Source organism: Chamaea fasciata, unplaced genomic scaffold (assembly GCF_029207755.1).
Source record: "Chamaea fasciata isolate MVZ Bird 193981 ecotype frontalis unplaced genomic scaffold, bChaFas1.0.hap1 SCAF_1, whole genome shotgun sequence".
NCBI classification, from domain to species: Eukaryota; Metazoa; Chordata; class Aves; order Passeriformes; family Sylviidae; genus Chamaea; species Chamaea fasciata.
The window spans coordinates 124,180,484-124,208,370 of NW_027094086.1; the positions used below are offsets into that span (position 1 = coordinate 124,180,484).

Genomic DNA, 27,887 nt, shown 5'->3' on the forward strand with positions numbered 1-27,887 from the left:
TTACAAAGACCAGAAGTAATTAAGCAGATTCATATACTCCTTTTTTATTTAAACACTGAAACATTATGTGAGAATCACTTTTTACCAAGGTAGTATTTTTAGATACCTTTTTCTCTCTAATGTAGTTGATAACGTTGATTAATATTAATTTTAATTTTTAAAAAAGTACTATTGCATAGGATAGTAAATGGCAAATAAAATAAAAATTAATTTTAGTTAAGTAATGATTTATTGAAGCTTCTTCTTAGGCAGTTCTGCTTACTTTTCCAACAGAAAATTTCGATTCCGTTTTTGCTAGATAATATGGTGGTCAAAAAATGCTAGTGTATTACTTAATAAAATTGTTGAAATTAAATAAAAATTCTGATACACTAAAGGAATTTTTAAATACTCAGCAATGCTTAAGGATCACGTATTGTAAGACCTCAAAGAAAGAAATAAAAATGGGCCTTCTTCCTTGGATCATGTTCCAAAAGCATTCTGAAAAGACACTGGCTTCCAGTAGGCTTGTGTTCATTGAAGGACGTGCAAGGTTGTAAAGGTACCAGGGATTTCTGATTTTACACCTTCAGAGGTCCAAGTCAGGTGAACCCTGGAGTACTGCATTTTCCAAGTATTTTTAAGTAATTAATACCTTCTGTAACTTTTATTTTAAACTAAAAATATTAAACGTCAGCTATTTGTGGCTATGCTATCAAATTTTGAGCCCAAGATTTTTCTAAAATCTTTAGAGCATAACTATCAACTCCTTGGTTTCAAACTAATCTTCTTTGGCCAACAATTTAACTCCTGATTATTACAAAAATTAACAGATACAGCTTTACATAACACTGCAAAGCCTTTTTAAATGTATTTGGTAATTTTGTTGGATTGTGAATTCAGTGGCAATTTAAGTGAGCACAGCAGTGTGTTACTTCTGTTGCTTGCTATGATACTCTACTATGTGTTTTGGGAAGAAATAAAACTCAGCTGTACTGTGAATCAGTGGCATTTGCTGATTTAATGCAAGTAACATGAAGACTTTTTTTCTCCTGAATTTCAAGATTTTTTTATTTGCTTTGAAGTTTTATCTTCTCTTAGGGAACAGATTCACCCTCTGCTATCTGGTTTACTCTTTTACTTAAGGCAATCCTGAAGCTGATAATGCAGTAAAATCTACTTTTTGTTTTAACTGGGATAAGATAGTTATTTAGCTTGTGTTAAAGGTTACAAAATAAGTATGTCTGTGCTTAAGAAAGTATTTTAAAATATTCATTGAGGAAATGATTTCAAGGAGAAACTCCAGACAAGTCTTGTACTCTTGTTCTGGACAGAATCCTGGAATACCAGTGCACTTGGTCTTTCATGCCTACTTATTTTATTTTTAACTTCATGAAGACAAAAGTTATATGTCTGAATATTGTACAGGTTTTCTCAGAATTAGAGGTCTAAAATCATTAGATCATTTTACGGACAGTGTTTTCATCTCTCTAAACAGCTGAACATCCCAACCCAGGCAGCAGCGCTCACGTCTGATGCTTCCAGGGCTGTTTCTGGAATGGCTACCTGGAGCAGTATACTTCAGCAAATGTTGGGCTCCATGCTTCACTGCTGAGTGCCTCAAAATTCTGAGCAATTTTCAGTTTTTGTTGTGGAAATAATAATTGCCAGTTTAAAATCATTTAAATGAACAACCTGTGCCACAGCAGTGGACACTTGAGCAGATAGTTAGGGCTGAATTAGAATTTTTGATTTGTTTCTTTTTTTGTCTAATCAGGTTGAAGCTATTTCAGTATCTCTAAGCAAAAATGATAGCCGTCTTCAAAACATCATTTCAGGACAGTGCTACAATTTTGTTTGTGTAAATGTAAGTAGTGAGGATGCGTGCTTTTTATTTTACACCTAAACTGACTAGTAATGGTACATAATAAATATTTGTCTAATAAGTTTTTGGTTATTTTTGTCCTCATGTACTGGGTCCATTCCAATGTTTAGTGTTTCTGATGTGCTCTAAACTAGACCTTTGAGATGATGCTCTGTTCATTCTCCACTGGTTCTGCACTTCTGTCACTGTGTTGATAACCAGCCATGAATTCTTGAGCAAGAGGGATAAAATCCAAAGTAGTTTAAAATTTCCTTTCATAACTGTTGTACTGAAGTGAATTACTTTAAGGCGAGGCCTGTCATACCTGAAGTCATCTAAATGTGCATTCATTGCTACCGTGGTCTAAATTTGTGTTTCCCATTGTGGACATGTGCATGTCATGTGATCTGTATTTGGATCCATGTATGGGAACAGGTTGGTTTTAGATGAACCATATCTGAGAGCAGTCAAGACCCTTAATCTTGTTTAGGTTTTTTTATATATGTATACGAAGGGTTATTAATATTATTAATCTCATTCTTTTTCAAGCATCTATACTTTAACAGACAATACCATAGAAGTATATTAGTAACAATCAGCTAATGAACCAAACCTCCCCCAAAACAAAAACAAGTGATGTATCTTTTTTTTGGTAAATAACAGATCTTCAAATTCCATTTTTATGAAATAATTGCTGTTTTCAGTAATTCTAAACATTTATTTTAATTTAGGATAAAAGGTGTGCCATTGAAGAAACCCAGGAACTAGTGGATATGTTGGAAAAATCAAATATTCCTCTCTTATGTCCAGTTGTCCTTATTTCGGTAGGTAACTCCTATAAATTACTGTAGAAAGCATCTCATTAATTATTTTAAATTAATATTTACTATAAATATAAGTAATATTTAATATAAATTTTTAAAATATAGACTAAGTTTAAACTGCTGCTAACTCAGACTAAAATTGTAAATTCAAACTGTAAATTTGTCTCTAAAGAAACTCATTTTCACTTCAGCAAATCTACTGCATCCTGTCAGGAAACAAATGGACACTAGCAAATGACAGTTTATTAGTTATATATTTCTGTGAAAGGCTCATTATGGCTGGCTGGTTGCTCTGAACTCCTGTCTTGCTGTTGTGCTCTGTCTCTGCTGGGCAGGCTGCAAAGCATGTGCTCTGCTTGAATGCTCAGTTGAAACAGAATTAAGTGGCTTTATTTTTTTCTATGCGTGTGTGGTCCTGATGGCTGCACTGTTTTTAATAGAGGCCAGGATGCCATTGGCCTTCTTGGCCACCTGGGCACATGCTGGCTCGTGTTCAGCCACTCAAGCAACAGCCTCAGGTCCTTTTCCACGGGGCACCTTTCCAGCCACTCTGCCCCAGCCTGTGGTGCTGGCTATGGTTGTTGTGGCCCAAGTTCAGGACCTGGCACTTTTCCCTCTCAAACCTTATGCCCTTGGCCTCAGCCCATGTATCCAGCCTGTCCAGATCCTTCTGTAGAGCCTAACCTATCATACCTATTATATCCTCACCTATTGCATGCTGCTTGGAGTTAGTTACTGTGATTCTATGAACATCAGTATTTAGCACTTTGTTTCTAGGTCATCTTTTTTTCTTGACCCTGTTTCTGGGGAACTGCAAGGTAAAAGTATATTTTACTGAATTTTCAAAGATAAATTACTTCTGCCTTTCTTAATCAGAGCAATTACAAGTCTTCAATTCTGATGGTCATTTACTAGGCCGCTGGATGTGCAAAATGCTCTTTAATGGACTGAAAATGTTTTCTTTAATCCTTTATCAAGAATATAAAAAGCGTTTCTGTCTATGTTGAATTTTGAGTGTCAAGATGAAGCTGGAATTGTTTATCAACTAGCTAATGCTAAGGTGTCAAAAGTGTGCTTATTTTATGCCCCATTGATAGCACTTTCCAATCTGGACTTTCAATTGAATACTTTTTTTAGTGTGATGCTAGGAATGTGAAAACTTTGGGTTAATATTTGTAGCTATAAACATTCTGGTCTCAGTATCTCCTAAGAAATAGGACTGCAAATAATTCTTACACAATCTCCCCATGAAACTTGGTTTTTGCCTCTGAGATACTAGGTCTTGAAGCCCTCGTAGAACCCAGAACCATTTCTAATGAAAGTGTACTTGCTTGAGCAGCCTGAAGTATTTACAAATTATTTAGGTGGATTCCTTTTAAAATAGCCTAAGGAAAAAATAATATATTTAATACCTTTACTATACTCCAAATCCATCAGTTGTTTCTGACAACTACTTGAAATTTCTGAGAACTAGACAGTGGAAGAAAATCTCGTAACTAGGTGGAAACAGTTGCTAATATTTAAAACACTGATAGAAATACATTTGTTATTACACTGCCTAATTGTGCTTGGGCATCTGGTGGAAGTACCACACTATCTTTTAGAAATATGAGAAGGCAAGAAAAAGAGATCTGGAAGGTGTGTTTTAAGTGACAAGAATTAGCTTAACAAATCATTGTCTCATATTAATCACTGGGGAGTTTTGAAGTCCTTTAAACTTCTGATCTCTAAAGCTCATTACAAATGGTATGGGGGACTGAAACTTCCTTCATCAGTCTTTAATTAAATTCAGTGTTGGGTGTCCTCTTCACTAAGGCTCATGAGTGGGATTTTTCTCAACTTTATTCTTTCCTATATACTTTTTTAACACATTACCTGAATGAATTGTTAATGAAAAATCCTATAATACCCTATCTTTCAATGTAAAAGGACATATTGTCAGACAAATGTGAATCAGAATTTTAAGCAGTATGATGGCATTTAAATGCATAGGTCTTAGGTACCAGCTGTAAGGGAAACATTATAGTTTTTTACTCTCAAAAGTAAAACTCTTGAAAAAATAAATGAGGAGAGCAGCTAACTGCTTCCATTCTAAACTCTTAACTAGGAACAGTCTAATGTAGTTGGATTTGGGTAATTGGAAACTTCTTGTCTATTCTTTGATTTCATGACAAAAGCAACTTTTAAAAATAATCTGATAATTAAGAAAAAAAAGGGTTGTTTTTTTTTCTTCCAGTAATCGTCGTTCTTAGTTGTAAAAATGACAGGTGTTATTATTGTGCCAGATTCTCTGTTTAACCAGCCCAGTGAGCACTGATTCAATAAAAGGATGAGCTTGCACTGGACACGATGACTTCTGTCCATATTCCCACCTATCAGTTGCCACAGATTCAAAGTCTATCCATTATCCTGGTGCCTGACTGGATTGTTTCATGGCATCTCTAAGCTGAAGCAGGAATTGGATCTGGAGAAAAGGGAAGATTAATGTTATAGGAGAAATAGGCATCACAGAGGTAAACTTCAGGCAATTATTTGTTTGCATCAAGCCTGTATCTTTTCCAATGATGCTGTTACCTGACAAATCATATTCTTAAACTGATATTACGTTTTTGAGCAATGCATTTTCATGTTTGTAAATGGTATGAATGGATTTGATTTTTATGTTGTTGCTTTGCTTAGGGTTAGAAAGAGAGGAATGCTAATACTTCAACTCTGTAGTTGTAATTATTTGGATTTCAGTAACAAAGGTAGTTTGAGAAAAATCTCTTTTCAAAGCTGTAGAAGATGTTAATGGTAGAGAGGAGCTAGGTTAAATTCTCTCAAAATAATAGCTTTTATAATTTCTTGAAAATAGCTGTAAATGAGTAGTACTTAGCCTTGTTTGGGGTAGAAAATAACAAAATAATGAGTGTGTGTGAAAATTAATCTCTGCTTGGGTAGTAGAAGACAATAGCTTTGCTTCTGGTGAGTATGCATTTAGGCAATAAACAGCTTCTTTATAAAAGTGTTGCAAGGGAAAATGAGTGAGGACCAATTTTCTGTCAGTAAAAATGGAACATAAAGTACAAAGAGAAATTGAAATAATTTTCCTAAGCACTGATCTCTGGGGTGATCTCTATACCTCTTCCTCTCCATAGTAATCACAGATAAGTTTTATATGATGGAATCATTCAGACAGAAAAATGCTTATTCTTTCTTTAAGGGGTAAAGGTATTTCTGCTATTAATAGGTGCTGAAACCTTATATGTACAAATCATCATCCTTAATTTTGATTTCTACAGCTAATAGAAGCTTTGTAAGGGAAATTGATTAAAATGTGGAATACGTAGGACTTGGGAAAGGATTGAGCTGTTGATATCTTCCTGGTAATACTAGTTACAGAAGCACAAAATATTATGAGTTGAAAGGGACCCACAATGATCATTGAGTCCAACTCATGTCCCTGAACAGGATACCCAGAAGAGAATCCATAGAACCATAGAATGTGCCAGGTTGGAAGGCGCCCCTTAGAATCATTAAGTCCAACTCCTGGCCCTGTACAGGACACCTGAAGAATCGCACCATGTGCCTGAGAGTGTTGTCCAAACACTTCTTGAATTCAGTTCAGGTCTTGTAAGACCTGACATGTTTGTGCAGTGTCCCTGATGGAAATGAGACTTGCCTTTCCCTGCCCAAAAGCTCAGGATAGTCATATCCCTACCTTCCTTCAAAATAGTTTCTGTTTTTTAAACTTGAAGTATTTTCTAGAAATTAATCCAGTTTAGGCAACTAATATGCTGTACTGAAAGGATAGTAAATTTCCAATTAAACTTTAAAGAATCCAGTTCTGACTTGAAAACCTTCAAGATGCTTACAAAAGACACGTGTATTCTATAGTTCTCTGATAGTAAAAAAACCAACCAAACAAAAAAAAAAAAGTCCTGTAAAAGTTAGTCTTGAGCTTAAAAAAGAATATTGTTTGTTTTCAATTTGAATTGAATATTTTTAAGATGGATTACATGTTCTGGCTACTGGTTTCTTCTGCTCTGAAAAAAGTAGTTTTCATGTCTCTAAATGTGTTAGTGGAATTCAGTAGTAAATAGAAACTATCTAAGAAAAGCCTTTTTTAGTCTGTATTTTTACAGGTGCTTAACACATACAAATGAGATACTAAAAACTATCAGTCTAAAATGGCACACCATGGAAAAGTGGATTTTGTTTTTCTCCTCATCTGTTCCTTTGCAGGTGCACTTGGATATTTCAGAAAGTAATTCTTTCAGCATTGGGATGGAAGACCTTGCTACGATCAAGAAATTTGCAAGAGAAGCTAAAAAGAAAAACATTTTGGTTTATGGTCTCCTTATCCAATATGAGGTATGTAATTATCTTTCTGTGTGCAAATTATCTTCTCCTGCAATTTATATGATTAATGATAGAATCTTCATTTAAAACAAAATCAAAGGGAAATAAATATGACATGAAAAGGATTTTTTGGGAAGATTCTTGCCTGTTCTTGTTCAAAATTCAGACAAGCCTGTAGTTATAGACAAAAATGTAAGCTTTTTGGTTAGAGAGGAATAAATGATAAACACTTTTTAGAAATGCATGAAAAACATCAGGAGCCTTTTTGCTTTTCTCCTTGGGAACTTGCTTTTTTTCAGCATTAGAAAAGAGAAAAATAGTGGAAGTACATTCAGCCAGTGGTTCTGCAGTATTTTATGTCCCTGATCAAAACAGAGTTTGGTACTCAGGTGACAGGAAGGGCATGGCACATAGGTGTTGAAACAGTGTCTGTAATAGCTGCAAATTGCCTCAGCTGGAGGCAAAAAGAGTTAGCACTCCAACATACTTTGTACTCACAAAAGCTATTTAAAAATAAACCATTTGCCTGGGAAACGTGTTCTGTCAACCAGAAGAGTGGGCTGCCTTGCCTCCAGTGCAGATTTAGTTTTGCAACTTCTAAACTCAGTAAACAGTGAAGGAAGAAGTAAGCTAGAAATTTTAATTAAAAAGAATGAATTTAATCTTAACTGCTTTTTTTGGGGGCGGGGGGGTGGAGGGGGGGTGTTGAATGTTTGGGTTTATATATAATTGATTAAAAGTGGCTTTAGTTTTATATTTTTTCTGGTATACCAAGTTCTTGATTTTTCCCATCAAATTCTATTGCTTTTTTAAGAGCTGCGAGTATCAATACCTATCAGTTTATGCTTTTATAGACTTCTAATGCCAACACAATATGAATATTGCTATTATATGACATTAGTTCATCTCTTGTTTGTAAAACACTGAAGGACATACAGCTGTTCAATTTTCTTTCTGCTGCTATCAAACCTGATTTTTTCAGGGTGGACTCTGGCTTCTCTTGGTAAAAATAATTTGAATAACTATTGAAATATAGGTTTAAGAGTCACCCTATCATGGTAAAAAGTAACACTTCAAATATTGTTTTAGTCTAACTGCAGTTTTTGCCTTCTAGACTTCATTGTGTGTATATGATTTTATATACAAGTGTATCAAATAGACATATGTGGATAGCAACAGTTAGTAAAGCTGACTGACTGAAACAAAAATCTTTTGTAATCTTCAGTGGGTTTTGATGTGCATGGCATCAAGACCTTTTAATATTAACGGGCACATCTTAGAGCATTTGAGATCTGAGTGGGAATTCTTGATCTGTGATGATAAGAGGATTGCAGCAGAGGGTGGAGGGTGCTGCCTCCATTCTTTGAAAATAAAAAGCTACAATCATTATGTAAGATCACTGCAGGCAGAATTATCACTTAATAGCATGGAGAAAGTCTTATATAAAGTAAAACGCTTCACAAAGTAAGTAAACTATTTCTAACTGTCTTGTTTTAAAATGGCTTTAAAACACATCCCTGCTCCTAAAGACAGACATGTAGTGTTGAGTTCCTGCTGTCTACTTTGATTGATAACAAAAGAATAGGTTGTACACATCATTTGTATATATATGGTATATGTATCAAGTTTACTTTTGGCTGTGGATCTATATAGAACATAATTGTTTCTAGGCAAAGACCCATGGAAAGACTGGATGTATGAATCTAGAAATTGCATAGCCCCAAATTTTTTGCTGGTCTGAGTGGGACTGAGAGACTGTGAACAAAACCAATTTGTTCCATGAAAGACCATCTTTTAAGCACCTTCTTTTTTTAAAAATCTTAAGTCCAAAGCGTGATCTGAGAGTCACCCAGGTATTTTACATCTAGTACAAGCCATTAATAGATGAACGTGTAGGTGGGTTCCATGCTTGAGGATGGAATTTCACATAGGCATGACAGGAAGTCCAGAAGAAGTAGAAACACAAAGAGCGCCTGTGATAATGCAGGAGAGCCTAATAATGCAATAACTTCTGTCACTAGATGCTTTCTAGAAGTCCCAGAAAGCTATAGTTTATTTCAGGAAAAGAGTGATGACAGGTTACTTCATGGAGCTTTCCTCTAGCTGACAGGTTTATATCATCACTACCAGACATACACAGTTGATAGGTACACATTTCCTAATTCAAAAAAAAAGGTGATTTAGTGAGCCATGGCCATGGTAATGTTCAGGTGAAATTATATTATACTTAGAAGGGTTATATGATTAATTTGGTGTGAGAATATGTTGAAATAAAAGAAAATGGGAGCAGTCTTTTGGATCTTATGTTAGTAAAGCAAATTTGTTGAAATTAATACATTTTGAAAATACAGCACTTTTTATGTTTTGGAAGTGGAAATTAAATGCTTTTAGAACCAAGGAGTTCAGTTTGGATGGTATTGAAGGAAATGTGAAGCCCTAAAAAAAGGATGAGCCTTTATTTTAACTTCTTAAATGCAGTGTTTGTTTGGTATTTAGAAAAAGATGTCAAGTATTTTTATGACTATTTCATACATCAAGATGGAAATCAGGAGAATTAAAGGAAAAGGGTTTAATGTGCTGTATAAATGACTGCTTTTTACCTTTCATTTGCCTATAACAAGTGCGTGTTTGCAGCTGGTACACAAATAGTTATTTCTCTTATCAGCATCATGCATGGGATACCACATTACTGATATTGATATACAGATTGGATCCACTTTATAAAACCTCTAGTTTACATGCTGAAAATACTGTTAAGTTAAATCACACTTATGATATTTTTTCTTTTCTAAAACAGTTCTGCAATATTAGAAGTAGTTTACACATTAAAAATACAAAGGGCCAAAGAGTATTATGTATCCAGTCTGAACTTATGGAATTAGTTTTTGACCATTTTTCAGATAATTTGAAGGAAATAGCTAGTAAGGAAGGTGAGTTAAAAATAGGGAGAAATGTCCATTTATTAATGGATGATATTACTGGCAAGTGTTGATGAAAATGTTAGTAAAAGTCCAGATCCTTAATACAATGACAACTTCACCTTGAACATAGCAATGACTGGCATGGTATTATTATATATTAAAATAAGAATCTTTGTTTTAATAACGGTCAAGTAGGATGTAATGGAGAAAGTAAATTCTGAGTATTAGGAGGAAAACCTATAAAAAGAAGCCAAGTTATTCTTAAAGAAACAAAATTGTACTTAGAAGGAGTCTTAAGATCTGCTAAAAACCCAACGAATATGAAAGCTAATGTCAAATACATGCAGGGCTGGATATATATTAAAAGCATTTATTTATATCATTGGAGCCACAAGATTTGGGAGGATACCTCAGCTGCATGTTGTTGTTCTATGTTCTGAGCAATGAGATAATCCTGAAATAATCCTTGATCTCCCCCACACACAAACATTACTGTTTTAAACATATTCTGGGTAGTTAATGGGGTTATGCTTGAATATGACAGTAATGCTTAAAAAACCCCTATTTTCTCTATTTACTGCTCTTCACCATTAAAAGAAAATAATACTACTAATAATGATAATAATAACCATCATCTTATGACCGAATTACAAAAATAATCAAAAGAGAATAGAAGAAGCATTTCCTAGCTTGGGAGTTCAAATTCAACAGCTTGTAAAAGTTACAGAAATAACAGCTTGGTCTGCAAGTTTCAGTAATGACTTTGTTACTGTTCACAGGGAATAAAAAGGAACAGTAATCATCCAAAATAAAGCACATTTGGATGGACATAGGAATCCACAGAAAGCTTTAAAATAAGAAAGTAACGTCAATATATCTTGGTTATAGAACTGTATTAATAAAAAATAATCTTACTTCAGAGAAGCACTGACAGAATGTTATGTCAGAGCAGCAAATATGTGCTAAGGCGTGCCTAGGGTGAGGTGAGCCCAAATACTTTTGTCTCTGAAACTTCTACTTGGTTAAGATAAAGGATAATTTGATTATTATTATTATTATTATTATATTTAAAGGAACAGCCAGAAAAATCACAGTACCTACACTAAAAAAAGACAAATGACGCAATAGAATAATTGTTATGAAGCTGCTTGAAACTGAAAGGAACCTGAACTGTGGGTGATTTCTTATGCAAACATACTGGACACTTACTGTAGCCTTAAAGACTTTTTGAAACGAGGCCCATCTGCAGTGTGGCTGATGGCTCAAGAAATACTTAGTGTGCCAGAAATGTTTTATGTCTGTCTTGGTAAACCCCAAAGGTAAGCATTTATGATTTCTTTTTCATCAAAGATCCCTTAAAATAGTATTATGGGTAAACATTAAGGCAGTGTTTCTCAAAAGAGGGAACACACCCCTCAATGGGATAATCCACAAAGTAGAAGGTGGTTTGGCAACTAGTATTGAGATAATGAGCCTGGAGGGCAAATGAAGTAAAATCACAAAATAAAACTTTGGAAACTCATGAAAAACAAACAGGTTCTGCCCTATATGACCCCTCCATGCTTCTCAGTTCACTTAATAATCAGCATAGAATTGGTCAAATATTTGCAATCTGATTAAAATGATTGGGATGCTGCCTGGAGACCTCACTTTTCTCAAGATTACTTTTTTTTAAATTTCAGCTGTAATAGCATAATAGATTGGAATGAATAGATTGGAATGAATAGATTGGAATGAATTATGAATATATTTGTAATATGTAACGAAAAGGCTTCTTAATACAAACCTATAGTAAGGAATTCACCAGTAAAACCAGAAATTGATAGTTATGGAGGCTTGACACATTTTTATCCTTAATTATTAGTACTATCTGCAATCAGTCATCAATGTATATTTTGCAATAATTAGAAGTGACATGGTGAGAAAGGTTTACAAGGCTTTGCATTTTGAACTGAAATCTGTTTGATCAAACTAGCCTTTTACATCTGTTTTGTACCATTCAGAGGATGTCAAGAAATTAGGAACATGTCTCTGGCACATTAGTCAAATAAGAAATGTATTAGTTCAAACTCTACCAAAATCTTGGGGAAGTTTTGGGCTTTGAGTCGGGAAAGGTCATAAACACAGAACTTTGCAATCTCACTTTTGCTTGCAACACTGATGTGTGACGTTGTGGGAAGCAGAGCTGCTTGGCTGTGCTACTGCTCATTTCAGTAGATATCCTGAGGCTTGATAGTGTATAATACTGATCAAAAAACCTGGGATTGCTATTCTTTTATTTCAGAGGTTGAGTGTGTCTATCTTGAATGCATGCATACATGCTCTTTTATTTTCTTGCTCTTTTTCTCTTGACACCTTTCTCTGTTCTCTTGTTTCCCCTCAAGTGTTCCTCCTCTTCTAGCCAGAACAGGTAACAAACCAGTGGATTTTCTACAGATTTGCAGCTCTTCTAAAAGCACTCATACGAAGATTTCCACAAACTAATTTCTTAGTGCAGTACCAAATTCCCAGTCTGAGGAGGATGGCCTTTTAAGAAAAATAATTGGTAACCTTTAGGGCTTTCATTAAATAACTGTGTAGGTTTTTATCAGAGAAAGGTCAGAAAGTTGCTCAATTTGTCTCTGCTGTTACAAGTTCTGGGAGTTTAACAAGCTGCACAGAAAACTATGAGGTTAATATTTTATGCCTTTTACACATGACCTTTTTAGACTTGTTTCAGCTATTGAACTTATAATTGGAGAAACCAGAGTTCTGCCATCAGCTTGTCAGCCAAAGTGATTAAGGCATGTAGACATATCCTAGAAGTCGTGACTTCATAAAATGGCCTTTAAGCATCCTTGCTTTTATACCTCAGTTCAGCCATTCTGACAGTGTTAGTCAATAAAAGTTGCCACTTGTTTCTTTCGTGGATATTTTTAACTGTATAAAACATATTCCTCTAAAATACCTTCTTAGTATGAGGAATTTTGGGGAACAAGTGGATTTAAGGTGAACTACCAAACTCTCTAGTGGAAAGGGAAATATGTGATATACAGTATAGGAACTTAGAAAAGTATGTCAGTATTAATTATTCTGGATACTTTATTGTAATAGGAAATAAACATTGAATTGGAACCATTTGCAAAAACAAATACTATGAGCATCAAATCTGAGTTTCATCTTCAAATCTGATAGTAAGAGTTATTCTGATTTTTATTTCTTATTAAAGCTTTGATGTTGACCTCTTATCTCTAAATGGAAACATAAACATTTAAGATGAAAGGACTTTGACGCAAAATTTTGTTTGCAAACAAATGGCTTTTAACTTTTTTCTATTGCTAGCCTGCCTGACAAAAATCTCTGAAGTCCATTGCATCTTTTTAAGGACAGTTGCACTTTTGAGTTGTTAGTGCTGTAATTCTCCACTTAAAGCAATGTTTGTACTCTTTTACTCTCTAAGTTGGGCATCAAAAATTAATCTTCTCATCTGGCTTCCATGCTGTCCCCCAGAGGCATCATTTAGCAGGTAACTAAAATACCTATAGTACAGAGTACCTCTGTTTTTTTCTGGCTTAGCTCTGATTACCTAAAACAATAACAAAGAAGCTTTCTAAAATTGTTCTGTGTGCTTAAGAAGCATTTTGAAAATGTTAACAGCTTGCTCTTATATTCGTTTTCTAATGAGCTTTTGTATTTTGAGTGCACTTTTTCAATTAAAAATATGGCTGAAATTCTTCAAATAACTTTCCAGTTTCAATGCAAATTTTAGTTATAGAGTGAAAGTATGCAAAGGCTGTAGCACATTTTCATCACTATATTGGACCAGGAAAACTTAGGAAGTTCTTCAGCCATTTCAACACAAAAATTCCCTTCAAGCTGTACATTGTAGTGGCTATAACTATTCTGCAGGATTTTGCTGCAGTCCTTGCAGTGTGGTAATTCCTAAAATTTGTGCAGCAGAGGCAGTAACCATCAAATCTATATTGGGAGTATTAATTTCATCTTTCATCCTCTCCTGCTATATCCTAGCTTGAATCAAGTAATCCAGCCTCAGGCTAACTTGGGGGTATTTCTTTAGCAGGTTGGAAGACTTGTGGTTGGGGTTTCTGTACATATTTGAGACACAAAGACCCAAATCTTATTTGTTGCTTATATCTGGTTGTTCAGTGAAAGTCATCCATTATGGATAATACCCAGTGCTGAAATATTTAAAAATAATATGTGATATTACACATTGCAAAGGCCAAATAATGTCAAGAATGAAAAATGCCGCAGCCTGAGCACAACCGTCAGATCCCAGTGATACCCTGTCTATCCTAGTAGCAGCTTTGTGCACTTGAACCTTCTTCAGATTTGGCACCCATCTTCTCTGGAAGCATCTGTCCTGATACATCCCAGGTTTGGGCTTCACTGCAGTGGGATTTATTATGCTGCAATATGTCACCATCAAAGGTGGCCATAATGGACCAGATCAGAAGTTTATATAGGTCATTGTCTTGTGTCCAACAGTAGATATAAGGAAATTCCTAGTAGAGAATCAGATCAGGGGAAGCATATACAACACCCCTAAATTTTCTCCTTACACTCAGTAATTGCTAACTTAAGTATTTCCTGAGCCTCCTTTCTCAGGCTTCTGAGCCTGAGAGAGGTTTTTGGTGGAAGTATTAGCCCTGATGGGTTTCTGTTCCATGCTCTTGTCTTCTGAGATCTGTGTAAACTTTTAGCCTCCACTGTGTCCCCAGATAAACAACTGCATAGACTGAAAAACAAAGAAAGAGAGGTAGTTCTTCACAAAGTAGTGTCCTAAGCGCAGGGACTTGCTTCTGGTCTGCTGAGATCTCATAATTTAAAATTTGAAATGCAGATGAATTGTTTTACATTCACTAACATTCAACTTACTTTGTCATTTTATTGTCTAGTTACTAATTTTATAGTGAACTTCCTGCATTCCATGCCAGTCAGCCACTACCCTAATGGGCTTTGTATCATAATCAAACTCGTATTATTACTTACTATTTTTTCCAATTTGTGTATGAATGTGTTGAACAACATAGATCCTATAACAAATCCCACCTGAACTGTGTGAGTTCTGTTCTGATGACTAAGGTTTTTCTCCTACCCACTCTACTCAGTCTTTTGAGCAAGGATTTATCCCTGGCAGGTCTTCTGTCTTATGTCCTGGAATGTTAGTTTTCTTAAAAATCTTTGGGGAGGAATTTTGTTGAATGTCTTGGAAATCCCAGTAAATTCAATCAACTGTCCTACAACTCCTCTGAAGAAATACAGTGAGAATGCACATTCAAACTTAAAATCAAAGACATGTTGACTTTATCATCATCTTAACTTGCTCTCTGCTATTACTGTTGAGTATTTCACTGTTTGTTAAATTTTCTGGTACAGAGTTACAGCTTTCTGCGCTGTAGTTCTCTGTATCTTTTCAGAATTTTCTTATTTTAAATTGGAAACTATTACCATGCTACAAGGCAATGTTTAAAGTACAGATGATGCACACTTCTAGGAACCTGTTGCTTCTCTTCATTAATGATAAGGCCACAACAATCACAGTGCATTCTGGTGCTGGCTTGTGGTTGCTGAAGGCTATTTATTTTTTAACATTCAAAGATAACAGGAGCAAATCTTGTGGCAGCTTCATCTCACTAATGTTAAGTTTCTAAACATTTCAGCTGGCTTTCATCTAAATATGTTTGAAACATCTGAATATGAAAATATGTTCATATCTCAAGACTGCGAGATGCGGAGTGTTTGAAGTTAGATTAAACTGTTCTCTTAAGACATGGAAATGCATGGATTGAGGCTGAACAGATGTCAAAGAAAGATCATAGAAAACCTTCACTGGGTAGTGATTTTCATCTGAATTTTGTTGTGAAGTGTTTCCTGGAAGTTATTTTCCAGTCAAATACTTGGATTGAATAAAAGTGGAAAATGTCACCATTATAGATTTTCCAGCATTTTCAGTCTGAACTCATTAAATTTGATTTTAAAACATTCTTTGAGGAGTTGCTTTCCTAAGCCAATTTTTATTCATCCTCCTAACTAACATTTTAACCATATTCCAAGCCTTACAGTGTGTACTTTCTCACCAGGTCAGGGGTCATATTTTCTATCGAGCATCACGGCCCATTACTTCACAATGTACTTATATAAATCTTCTTGATTTATAACTGTTTTGCTCTTTGAAGTTTCTACCAAGCAGAATCTTTTAAAAAATGGGATTGTTTACATTTGAGTTTCATTCAACCTGTGTGGGACTGGAGCAGCATGAATGCACATTTTTGGCAGAACCTCTGCTTTAACTTTTTCCTAGACTCAGTCTTTCCATTCTTATGCAGCTATGAGCTCAAGTGTCTTTCCATTGTTTATTTAATTCCAGTATTCTGTGCTTAAGTGTAGCAGACCAGGTGTTGAATTTTGTAGACAAAATTTTAGCAAATTATATGAAAGATGGAGATAATGTGTAATTTCTACTTAAACAACAGCAGTATAATGAAGGATGCTTTGTAAGGCTCACTACATACCAACTTTTATGGTCACTTGCTCCCAGAACTGTGCCATTTCAGATGTTTTTCCCTGTCCTGTGAGGTCTTTCATTTTTCAAAATGAGGTTAAATGGGTTCAGGACTTTCCTTTGACTAGGTCGGGTACCAGTTCCTTAGTTCAGCTTTTTGAGTTTTGCCCTCAAAGTGGGCTCCATGCTTGGCATGTTCAAGGCACAAAGATTCTTCCGTGGAATAATGGCATAACTATATTTACGAGCTGATGGAATTCATAAACCAGAATAGTTGATGATGTCAAAAGGGACAGCATGTGCCTTTTCCTCAGAAGGAGAGAGTGGACTTCCTCTCTCTTTTGACTCTGCCTTTGGAAGTGGAGAGGGTTTTAGTTCTTTCTGTAAAAGTTAAATTTTCTCTTTCAAGGACTGGGAAGGGTTGTGGTCAGGGTAGAGCTCCGTTTCTTGTGCAGACTCCTGTTCTTGTGTGGCTTTTCCTCATTCTGTGGGTAATAAATTTCAATCTGAACATTTTCCCTCCTTCTCTATTAGGTGTGTGTATGTGTATGTGTATATATATATATATATATATATATATATATATATGTTTATATATATATATATATAAGAGATGTAACTTTTAAGTCCTTGTTATATATAGTATGGGAATACTGGGTGAAACATGATGCAATTACCCAGAGTAGAGATAAAACATCCTGAATTCTGCTTCTTAGTCGCAGTAACTGAGGAGGAGTCTTGCCTTTCCATATCAAAACTGAAGCAAAGGTATTCATGTTTCAGAGTTTGCATTGATTTAGTGGATTTTAAAAATCATCCATAAAATGCTGTAGACACTTGTGTTAGTCAGGACTGTTACTTTTATTTTGCTTCCTGATGAATAATTAACACAGTGACATGAATGTGGCCTAAAAATAATTACATTTCTGCAAGAAAATGAAATATTGAGGTTCTGCAATTAAACCTTGCTGATTTTGATTTTTCAGAACCTGTTCAACAGTGAAGGGTATGAAGGGTCTAGTTACTCAAAAATTTGTGTGGACAATGTTTCCAGTGACAAGTTTGTATTCAGAGTATTCTCAAATTATGTAAGCAGAGATGATGAGTTTGTGTTCGATAAAATGTTTTATGTTGAATACATTCTTTAAGCATTGTGTTATCTATCAGGAAAAAAAAAAAGTAATGTTATTAGAATCACTTTAGGGAATGGGAGCCTAAGCAGGGAGATACTTTAGGATAGGAAAGGATTTTGTGATGTATTTGTGACATTTGCTCTCAAACTGTTTGCCCATTTTGTTATGCTGTACTGCTAGTGCATCTTTAGGAGAAGCTTACTGTACCAGCCAATGTTTTATCACATGAACAACTTCAGGAACACAAAGGGAGGTAAGGCAGAGTATTAATGTTCGATATATGGTGTAGTAAATTAGTATAGGAGTCTTTGATCCTGTAGGAGAGGGTGAAGTAGATGAAACTCTAAACAGAGCATGGTTCTAGGTCAGTTATCATGGGAGACCCACGTAAGGCTGAGGGTCACTTTCAGATCCCACCCTTCATCTCTGGCTGGGCAGGTTTGGTCTGATAGAAACCATGGCTTTATTTGTATGCATAAGGGTAGATGAACAGTTATAATTACTCTGATGCTGTGAGGGATGTGCAGTTTAGGAGCTCCCCACTTTGAGTGAGCAAAGTTGAAGCTTCAATGAGACTAACTGTGCTTTAACTAGTGGTTATGCTCAGACAGTTGCAGTCTGTGACTGATACCTGCTTGTACTGAGAATTAACCTTCAGCAGGTTTAAAACTGGCATTTCTGCTGCACATCCTAACTGCTTAATTGAGAAGAATTTACTGGTGAAAACCTACTTCTGAATGACAATCTCTGCTTGGTATTAGTGATGTGCCAAAATTTAAGGAGAATTTTGTCAGTGCCTTAGCTATTGACTCAAGTGTTGTAAAGGTAGTTTGTCCTGATGTGTCTTGGAGTACAATGTAGCTCAAGAGTAAATTCAAGCCCATTCTCATAAAGCCTCTAAAATTTGGTATGATTTCTCATACCAAATCCTTGTTTAAAAGTTATATTGAAATTGACAGTTATGCTTCTATACCCCTTACGCTCTTCTTATGAAGAAAATTTAAACCAGGATTTCTTGAGAAGAGATAGCATGAAGAGATAATTTTTTAAAATAGAAGTGTATGTTCTCTGCATGTACTGTTTCTAAATGTTTTGGAGAGAAGATGAATCTGCTTTGTTTATAAAACTTCAAAATGTTTTGGGGTGATTTACTGCACTCTGAAGTTCCATTAAGCATGTTTGTTTGTATGTCAAAATTCCACTTCCTAAAGTTTACTCCAAATCCAATTTGAAGTAGTTAGCTGTTACTAAATGAGGGCTAACCGTGCATCTACATCCAGTTAATGTAAGATTTTGCTGATTAACTTACTAGTAACTCTTACTCTTACTGGCATGTCACTTTTTCAGGTTTTACATACATTTTGCAATAAATAGAAATTTTGGATAAGGTAACAGTTATCTGTACATGCAGCCTCTCAGCTTTTTAACATTCTACTAAAGCTTGTTTGCAGTTTGTTTAGGTTTTTCCCCCCTCATGATAGAGAAAAGTGCATTTTACTGCCTAGAATCATCGAACCAGTGTTAATTATGATCTTTCTAGAGCTTACTGAATAATTGGCCTAGTGAACTCAGATGATTTCCTCATTTTCCTTAACTCCTTATCTGACTGATCAAGGTTTTGCTACAAGGTACCTTGCCACCCCACATTTTTCAGGCATGAATTGGAAAAACCTCTCTTTCTATCCTAAACAATATAATCTCTTTGCTGAAATAGTTCATCCCAAGAGTGAGAGTGGGGATGAAATTTAGTGGTGAAAGAAAATAGCTGCTGAAAGTTTTCATAGACAGGTTGTGTGTCAGTCACAGCAACAGCAAAGGTAAGTTGGCAGTTCTGTCAGCTGAACTGCTGCTTTTGTTGTTAACAGGGTTTGCATTTCTAGTGGAAGGGCCAGCATGGTTTCATGTGCCAGCAACTCCTTGTAGCCACGTCTGTAAGAGCTTGAAACTGCTATGTTTCCAAAAGAGATGGATTTCAAAGTCAGTGCTGAACAAAACGAGTGTCTAATAATGTTGCTTTTTCTTCATGCATAGAAAAATAGGAATTAAATGACAGAAAAAATGGTTATTCAACTCCTTCATTTTACATGCATGATTATTCCTTTAAGCAAACATTGTCTTTGCCTTCCTTCTATATTGGTTTCAGTAACTTTATCCATCTTGCCTATGTAGCTTGATAAAGCTCATCTGAAACATGTATTTGTGTTGTATATACATCTATTTTAGCTATTCATGGCTTAGCAAATACTGTTATGTAATTAAATCTGTATATTTTTCTTTTTCTAATTCTTTATGGTATTAATTAGGCCATTCTCTCCTTCTATTTGACAAGGGCATGTTTTGTACTAATTGGTATTGGAGCATTAAGAGAAACTGCTTGGAGACTCACTGGCTCCATGCCTAATTACCACCTACATATTCTTGGTTAAGTGAGACATGAGAAACATCTTTTTGAACACAGAGACATACAGAAATGCTCAGGGTTGTTACTGAAAAGCAACAGCCCAAATCAACTGTAACATAGTTCTTTTTTTTTTTGTAAGTCAGGATGTAGACATCAGGATCTTTCTTCATGTTGCCTTTTGAAAATAGTGTTCACTCTTGCCTCAAATCAAAGACTGCCACAGACTAAAGTGCCACAACAGGGCAGAGCTAAGATAACTTTTTCTTTACAGAAAAAAAAGAGTGGTGAACTTATTTTAAAATAAGAATTTTTTCTTAAAAACTGTGAAGCATTGGTGAAACCATCAAGGATTGGTTTTTGGTTTTTTTTCCCCCAAAGATTCTGTATCAATATTCCATTTTGCTAGAAGCATTACAGCTGTGTTTAAGAGAGTACTTGCCAGTAAAATTAAGAATGTGAAGGATCAGATTCACTTGGGATGGGAACATTGGTCAGAGGACCTCTGAGTGCTAATTTATAGCATAAGCTTGCACCACATTGTGCCAAAATGGGAATCATACTCAGTGTCCACCCTAAAACATTGCTAAATCATTTTAGGAAGCATCAGTTTAGTATGAGATGGAATGTTTGCACATTGCTCTTGACATTGTTTCCATATTGAAGTGCAGCAACAAGTTTAATTTTAATCTTAGGGCAAGTATTTTGCAGAAAAAGCCCTCTGTATCCTGATTATGTAGCAACTGTCTCCTTGATGATGTTTTTCAGGCAAAGAACACAGGCGTTCAAATGTACAGGCAAAAGTGATGTTATTGCAGAGAAGCCCTAGAAACTTTAATGGTTTTTAACTGAAGGAAATATTTTAGTTTAATAAAAAAGTTTTTTACGCTGGGGGTGGTGAAACACTGGCACAGGTTGCCCAGAACCCAGAATCATTCAGTCAGGTTGGACTAGAGCAATCTGATTTAGCTGAAGACATCCTGACTCATTGCAGGGGGTTTGGATTGGATGACTTTTAGAGGTGCTTCCCACCCAAAACATGTTGTGATCCTATGATTGTGTGTTTTGGTATTGGGCTAAGCTAGTACACTTCGGTGGTACTGGTTCAGTGGCTCTTTTTGTTCCAGTGATTTTATCATTGGTAGCAGCATAATTATTATTTCTACAAGCTTCAGTAAGCACTGTAACTTGATATCCTTACAGATTGTGTTTACTCTAAATTAGTGTTATCTGTAGGATTTAGTTTTATTTGGTAATCAAGGGAAGTACAAGGTGAATGTAAAACTGAACAAAAGCTTTCCACTTAAAAATAGGATGCTTTTTTTGCTAACATTAGGAAAAACTCTCTTGGCTATGCATAGAGGTGGTTCTCCAATTAAGAAATGAATGTTCTTATTTATACAGTTTTCTTAGCAGATGGAAGTGGATTTACTCTATGGAGTGTGTTTTGAGCTATGTCATTTGTTCCCTTACTTAAAAATATTTGTAGCCTGTCCTAACATTGTGCTTTGCAAAAGTCAGCAATATCTTGGCATTAGGCATGCTTTCATATGTATCTGATGAACTCCTCCTTCTGTGCAGCCACTGTAGTGTCCATTCACAGGGATCCTTGATAGAGTCCCTGCAAGTGGAGACTGTCCAGTCTGAGCAATGAGCCAAGGTGGGATTGGAAGCTACTGCAAATGAATTAAATTTAATTTAAAATTATTCTTTCCCACTTTTCTTTGCTGAGGAAGGAAAGCTCCATCCTGGTAGGGAGAGCCAACATATTATTAGGAATATTTTTTATTCGTGTGAGACAATGCTTTCAGGCACATGATGTAATTTTGGGGATTGTCCTGTGAGTTGGACTCAGTGAACCTTGTGGATCCCTTCCAACTGAGGATATTACAGATTTGATGATTAATCCAGATTTAGCCAAGTGATTCAGCACTATAAACGTTCTCTCTTGTACGTACACTGTTGATGCCAGTGAAAGCTACAGCCAGGAAATTTGCAGACATTCCTCTGTATTCATCATGGATTATTGTCCATGGGTTTCAACTTTCTTTACGGCTGCCTTTTCCACAAGGACTTTGAACAGACCCCACACAGGCTTTGGCATTTTTTCCCCATTTTTTTCCCCAGGGAACACACTGCAGCTCATTGCTCCTATTTGGTGGCGGTGTACAATGTGTTTTAGTTGCAGTGGGGTTTTCATGTGTTCCTAACCACCCTCAGCTTGGGCACCTGGTGTCAAGAAGAGAGAATAAGGGATAAAGAGACATTTTAGTGGGAGGAGGAGAAAAAAGGCAAGGCAGAAGGGAATATTGCAGGAGAGAGAAATAAAAAAGACTGTGAGCAGGGCAGCAACAATGAACTTGGCTTTTTATGGCATGGGTGGAGTAGACAGTGGAGTCCATGATCATTTTACCAGTCTTGGTAGTTTGCCACACTTCTTAGTGTGTTCCCAATGGGTCTTGAGGGGCAAAAAGTGAATAGTCATATGCTATTAACATGCTTTATGCAAAAATATCCTGAAATAGTCTGCACAGAAACTGCATCATTATTTGTGTTCTGACACTTGAGTTAACCTTTGTATTTTAAATTGAAAACTGATACAGTGAACAGTTTCTTTCCTCTCTATTTTCTCAAAAAGGCATCTAATGTAAAATTATTTATAAGCTGGCTCAATTGAATGTAGACCACAGTCCACAACTCTTCCACTGAGAAGAGGAAAAGCATTGCAATGACCACATCATCTCTTCTACTCCTACTGTTAGTAATTGGAAACCCTATCAATACGTACTTCATAAATATAGATGAAAATAACACTCACATTTTTAATCTTTCTAGAAGATCTAAAGCATTTAAATTTAAATTTGCAGTTCAGATGATGTATCCCCACTTGGCAACTGTAAAATAGGTCTTCTTTTTAATATTCACTCCAGGGATATAGTGAGCAAAATAAGATTAAAGATATGATATTAAAATAAGATAAGAGGTTTCTGAGGGTTGTGCTTTGTAGGCATGTTTGGAAATATTTGCTGTAATCTACTGGGACAATATTTTACTACATATGAAAGATATCTTGAAGATGTGATATAGGACAATGAGCATGCATTTTACATAAACATGTTTTATCCAGTAAAGACCAAGTATTGTCTTGAATTAACAAGTTTATTATCATGGCAATAATATAGATCATAGTAAAAAGATAATACGGGAGGAGAAAGCCAAAAGGATTAATCACTGCAGTCCAGAGGTGAGTTAATTTACATACCAATGAGTAATTCTTTTATATACCAATGAAGTTTTATAATGCAGACTGGAGTTTTAACTGAGTATAAAAAAGTGTTGATTTGCAATCCCTGCAGCATAAATAGTACATTTCTTGATCAGTCAGCAATACTTTTATTACTATAATTATAGTCAGAGGCAGTAGGATTTTAGGAATCTTTATCCAGATGATGATTATATATTTATTACTCAAGTTTCTCACATTTATTTTAAAACAAGGCATTCCTAAACATGCTTATCCATGCGGGAACACTCAAGGCCTACTAGGAGTTACAAATGCATCCTATATTGAAACATGGCAGGCTATTGTAGTGATGAACGGTATCTGTTCATCATGGCATAGAGAAGGCTAAAGTGCTAAAGTGGGACCAACTGCAAAACTGGTTTTTTTAGCTTGATCAGTCAGATATAAATAAAAGTACCAGTGATGCAGATCATGTTCTTGTTATTCCATCTTTCCCACTTGCTAAAGATTATCACCATCTTTCAGGAGAGAAGAAACTAGGATGTAATGTTTTTAGTTTAAGCAAAGAGGAAGAGTGAGCTGTAGTAAAAATTCAAGTAGCAGCAAGGAGTTGTAAAAGTCAGGAAATTGTGTTCTCTGCAAAATTCCTGTGAAATTGGCCTACCACGATCCTTAATTTCTGTGCTTTTCTCCACCCTGGAATTGACATCAGTATCAAGTTAGCAAATACTTAGTGGCTTCAGCTGAAGCATTTTAGCTCGACTGTCCTTGTTGAAAACACCATGCGATGATGAATAGCACTTTTTGAAAATGGAGTGCAGTTAATTCATAAATCTCCACACAGGCACCCGCTTTCAGACATATAGTAGCCCCAGGCCAGTATCTGCGGAGGAGTGGAATGTGTACAGATTCACAGCTTTACTTCACAGGTTTTTTGTGTGATTCCACATTTTGCTCCCCACAGCATTTTATGTCTTTTAAGTCTATTGTGTCTCAGAGTTTTTGAACTGTTCATGCTATTAGTTTTTTCTTTCCACACCCTGATAGGTGAATAGCCTTCTGCGTAGATCTTCATACATACTATTGCAACTATTAATGCTTTCATTGTAAGTGAACATTATTTATGAGATACCTGTAGAGTGATTTATCTCTTTTCAAGTATCAACAAGCTATCAGGTTTAGAAATAAGCACATTTATATTAATTTCTCTGCATCTGTGATTGATGACACGACCACTGATGCTATGCTCTGTGTGGGGGAACACATTCTAGAGAATGCTGTGTCTGGCCAGATCTGGAGATACAGATCTTAGTCTCTCTGTCATCGTTTGTAAGAAGATTTGGGAGGAATGAACATACAGGATCAGAGGATCAGATTTGAGAAAAAGTGGTGAGGAATTCTCCATTATAAGCTTGGAATAGAGGAAATATTCTACCTCGCTCTGAGCTTTTAGGGTGAATAGTAGGGGTTTGGTTTCTTTTTTGTTTTGCTTTTTTTTTTTTTTTTTACCTTGTAAGATTTTGAATTATTCCATTGCTTTGATATTCCACAATTAGGGTGTTTAAGAAAAACACTTATTTTAAAATATATTCTCTTTGTGGCATGCAAATTAATGATGCGGTATTTCAGAATTTATTTGGATACCTCATTCTAGTATTTGTACATGTTTATACACAATGTGGGGTTTGGTTAATTATATTCCAGGTAGTTGAATTTAAAGTAGGCTAGGTAGAAGCATAGAACCTGTGAGTCCTAGGAGAATGGAGGGTTTTTCTGCATGTCTGGTTGTGGGAAGTAGGATTTAGTTAGTGTTACAGTCCATGTTGGCATAGTAACTGTGGATAGCTCAGGAGCAAGAGTTTGCACAGAACAGCTGTGGAGATTTCCTACAGTTTTATGCTTCTATTTACAAAAATGGAACTCATAAAAGCTACTCAATTATGAAAATAATTGTGCCAGACTACTCATCATATTTCCCTGCATATGCATGTTAAAAAGCTTTCCTCAATGACTGATGAAGATGTTCAGTAGAGACCTACTTATCATCTGAGATGCTGAGGGAAAAATAATTTCAGTGTCAATTAACTGAGTTCTGCAGTGGTGCTGGTATATCCTATTGAAAAAAAAAACACACAACAAAACCCCGCTGTTCTTGCAGACCGGTTGATAATGCTATAAAAATTAACATTAGCTAAGTAAAACTTTCACTTTGAAATACAATGGAAAGTTTATTATTAATGATGATTGCATTTTAAAGTAAGATTATAAAAGTGACATAAAGCAATGGCAGGGCCATTTATTCCTTTGGAATTGCAAAGTAAAATTTAACCTCCAAAATAAGTACACAGATTTGCTAAGACTTGCAAAGATAAGAAACTTCTCCCATAAGACTTGTAGATATTTTCTGGACACTTTAACTGTAAAATTCTAGTTTTATACTGTGATTCACCAGAACAGGCTTTGGAGAAGTGTTTTAGCTATTCATTGCTGCTCTAGGCTGTCAAATTAGAAATGTTTTCAGGCTGCATCAATACTTGAGCAATATAGAAGGAAGAGCCCCAGGTGGATCTTCCCAAAGTAATCCTCTGGTATTAGTGTTGTACCTTAGCATAGCTGACAAATGTTAAGTACGTTAATGGTTTTTTGCCTAATTTTTTGTTTGTTTTTTGTTAAGTTGTAACAACTAGTATAACAAAGAGAACCTCTGTGGAATCATACTATATTGTCTTGCTTCATGTGGAATATACTACTGAAATATTCTGCTTATACCATAGACTAATAAAATCTCATAGTCTTTGCTGTTAAACATCACTGTCAGTGGTCACTGTCCCTCCAGTACCCGTTCCACTGGAGTTTTCATGAGTAATGTGAACATCTCTAGGGTCAAGACCTGATCGTATCATACTGCTTCATGTGAGCAAAGATGTTCTCGTTATAGAGTTAGGTATATACTTCCAAAAAATATGGTTTGAAAAATTCCCCCAGCAGTCTTGATTATATCTTTGCCTACTGTAACTGAAAAAAAATATAGGCACCTGAAATTTATTATGAACATGGTGAAATCATAATGACAACTCAGAGCAGAAGGCTTTGACTGTAAGCCTCTGCATCCTGAAATTCTGCATATGCTGCATGTTTTATCCCATGTCCCAGGATGATGAAGTCTCATCCAAAGATTCTGGTGCCTCCAGCCGGGACGAGACTAGAGTCAAAGCAGCAGTGGTGCTAGAGACTCCTAGAAAACATTCTGTCCTCAGACTCAAGGCTCCATAAAGTCAGTTCATCTGGAGTATTCTCACAGAGTATCTACTACGGATAGAAGAGTAGCAGATGGAGGGACTTCCTAATGGCTTCATGGTGGCACTTCAGTGTAAGGAAAGATAGGAAGACTCAAAGCAGAAATAAAGATGAACAGAAAGGGCTGACTCCAAATATGAGACTTATAAAGGATCTCCTTTATGAGAAGATCATGATGCATGTGCCTCTGCCACCTGGTATTACCATGTCTGACAGACAAAAGGATGATGAAGTGCTTCACTGAGTACCCACCTGATATATCTGCTCTTTGGAAACCAAAGATTTGCAGGATAACTATCCTTGGAATTGCTGGAAGGAAAACACTTGATCTGGGCCTCAGATTTGAACTAGACTGAAGTAAAAATCTGCAAAGTTTGTATTGTGTGATTACAAGATCCTCAGCAGCATCATTGCATTGGTCTGCTCTTACTGTGCTGCTCTACTTGGTGAAGATAGCTGAATTTAGGAAACCCCAGGAGATACTCTTTTCCTGGGTTCTTTGGATTAAAAAATTGACCTGGGCTTCAGTTTCCTGTCCCTCCTGCACTGGAAAGCAGCAGCAACTCTCCTCTTCCTACAACAGCTCCCTGCCTTTCCATCTTGCCTTCCCTTCCAGAAGGCAATCTTCCCTTCTCCTTTCATCTTTTCCGTACAGTAAATTGTCTTTTCTTTTCACCTGCAGCAGCAGCAGCATCCTTTTTATAATCAAATAGTCCCTGTTCCTTACTCCCTTCAGCAACAGAATTGCTTTTATTATTTACTCTAAATTATCTTCATTTCCCATATTTTGTCATCCCTGTCCAAAAGTTTCCACTCAGCTCTAATATTTTTGGCTACTGTTATGGAGCAGAAGTGGTCTGGAATGAGTGTTTGGCTAAAGTCAAACCCAAAAAGCCTGGATGCGGCTTGTGTAGAGGCTGTGCTTGGGGGGAGACATCTTTCAGCCCAGTGGGACACCCATCTGACTGACCATTTACCCTCTGTGCCCCTCACACAAGTCATCTGTCTGCTTTGAGAGCATCTGGTGCTTAAAACAGATGTTCTGTGACTCTTCCAAGTGATCCTATGCCAGATGGCAGGATCTGCAAAATGGATCCCTGTCACTCTCACTCACTGTTATTGGACTTGAACACAAATACAACCTAAATGAAAAGAGCATTAAACACTTTAGCTAAAAGGTACACTATGCAATTTATTCTTTTACTAATTGGATGAACTCTTTGAATCCAGATTTTTATAATGTAAGTAATAACTGCCAACTCTTATTTTTATAGCTTTCTATTGCCTCAGGCGAATATATTATTTAGATATTTAAATAATTGGCAGCAGAAAGTTGACAGTTACTAGCAAAATTATAACCATGAATCAAGTCAGACAATAG

General features: G+C 35.9%; 1 protein-coding gene across 3 annotated transcripts in view; it reads left to right on the forward strand.

Annotated features, from left to right (window-relative positions):
* CRPPA (CDP-L-ribitol pyrophosphorylase A) overlaps positions 1 to 27,887 on the forward strand; it is a 111,313-nt gene that overhangs the window by 58,761 nt on the left and 24,665 nt on the right. The window contains exons 7-10 of one of the 3 annotated variants that reach the window (XM_066196443.1): positions 1,757 to 1,846; positions 2,575 to 2,667; positions 6,892 to 7,020; positions 11,003 to 11,069. In XM_066196443.1, the coding sequence (XP_066052540.1) occupies positions 1,757 to 1,846; positions 2,575 to 2,667; positions 6,892 to 7,020; positions 11,003 to 11,035 (345 nt within the window). In that variant the 3' untranslated portion in view covers positions 11,036 to 11,069. Of the gene's footprint in view, positions 1 to 1,756; positions 1,847 to 2,574; positions 2,668 to 6,891; positions 7,021 to 11,002; positions 11,070 to 27,887 lie in introns of those variants that run through there. The other 2 variants (XM_066196433.1, XM_066196451.1) reach the window with 2 other exon arrangements.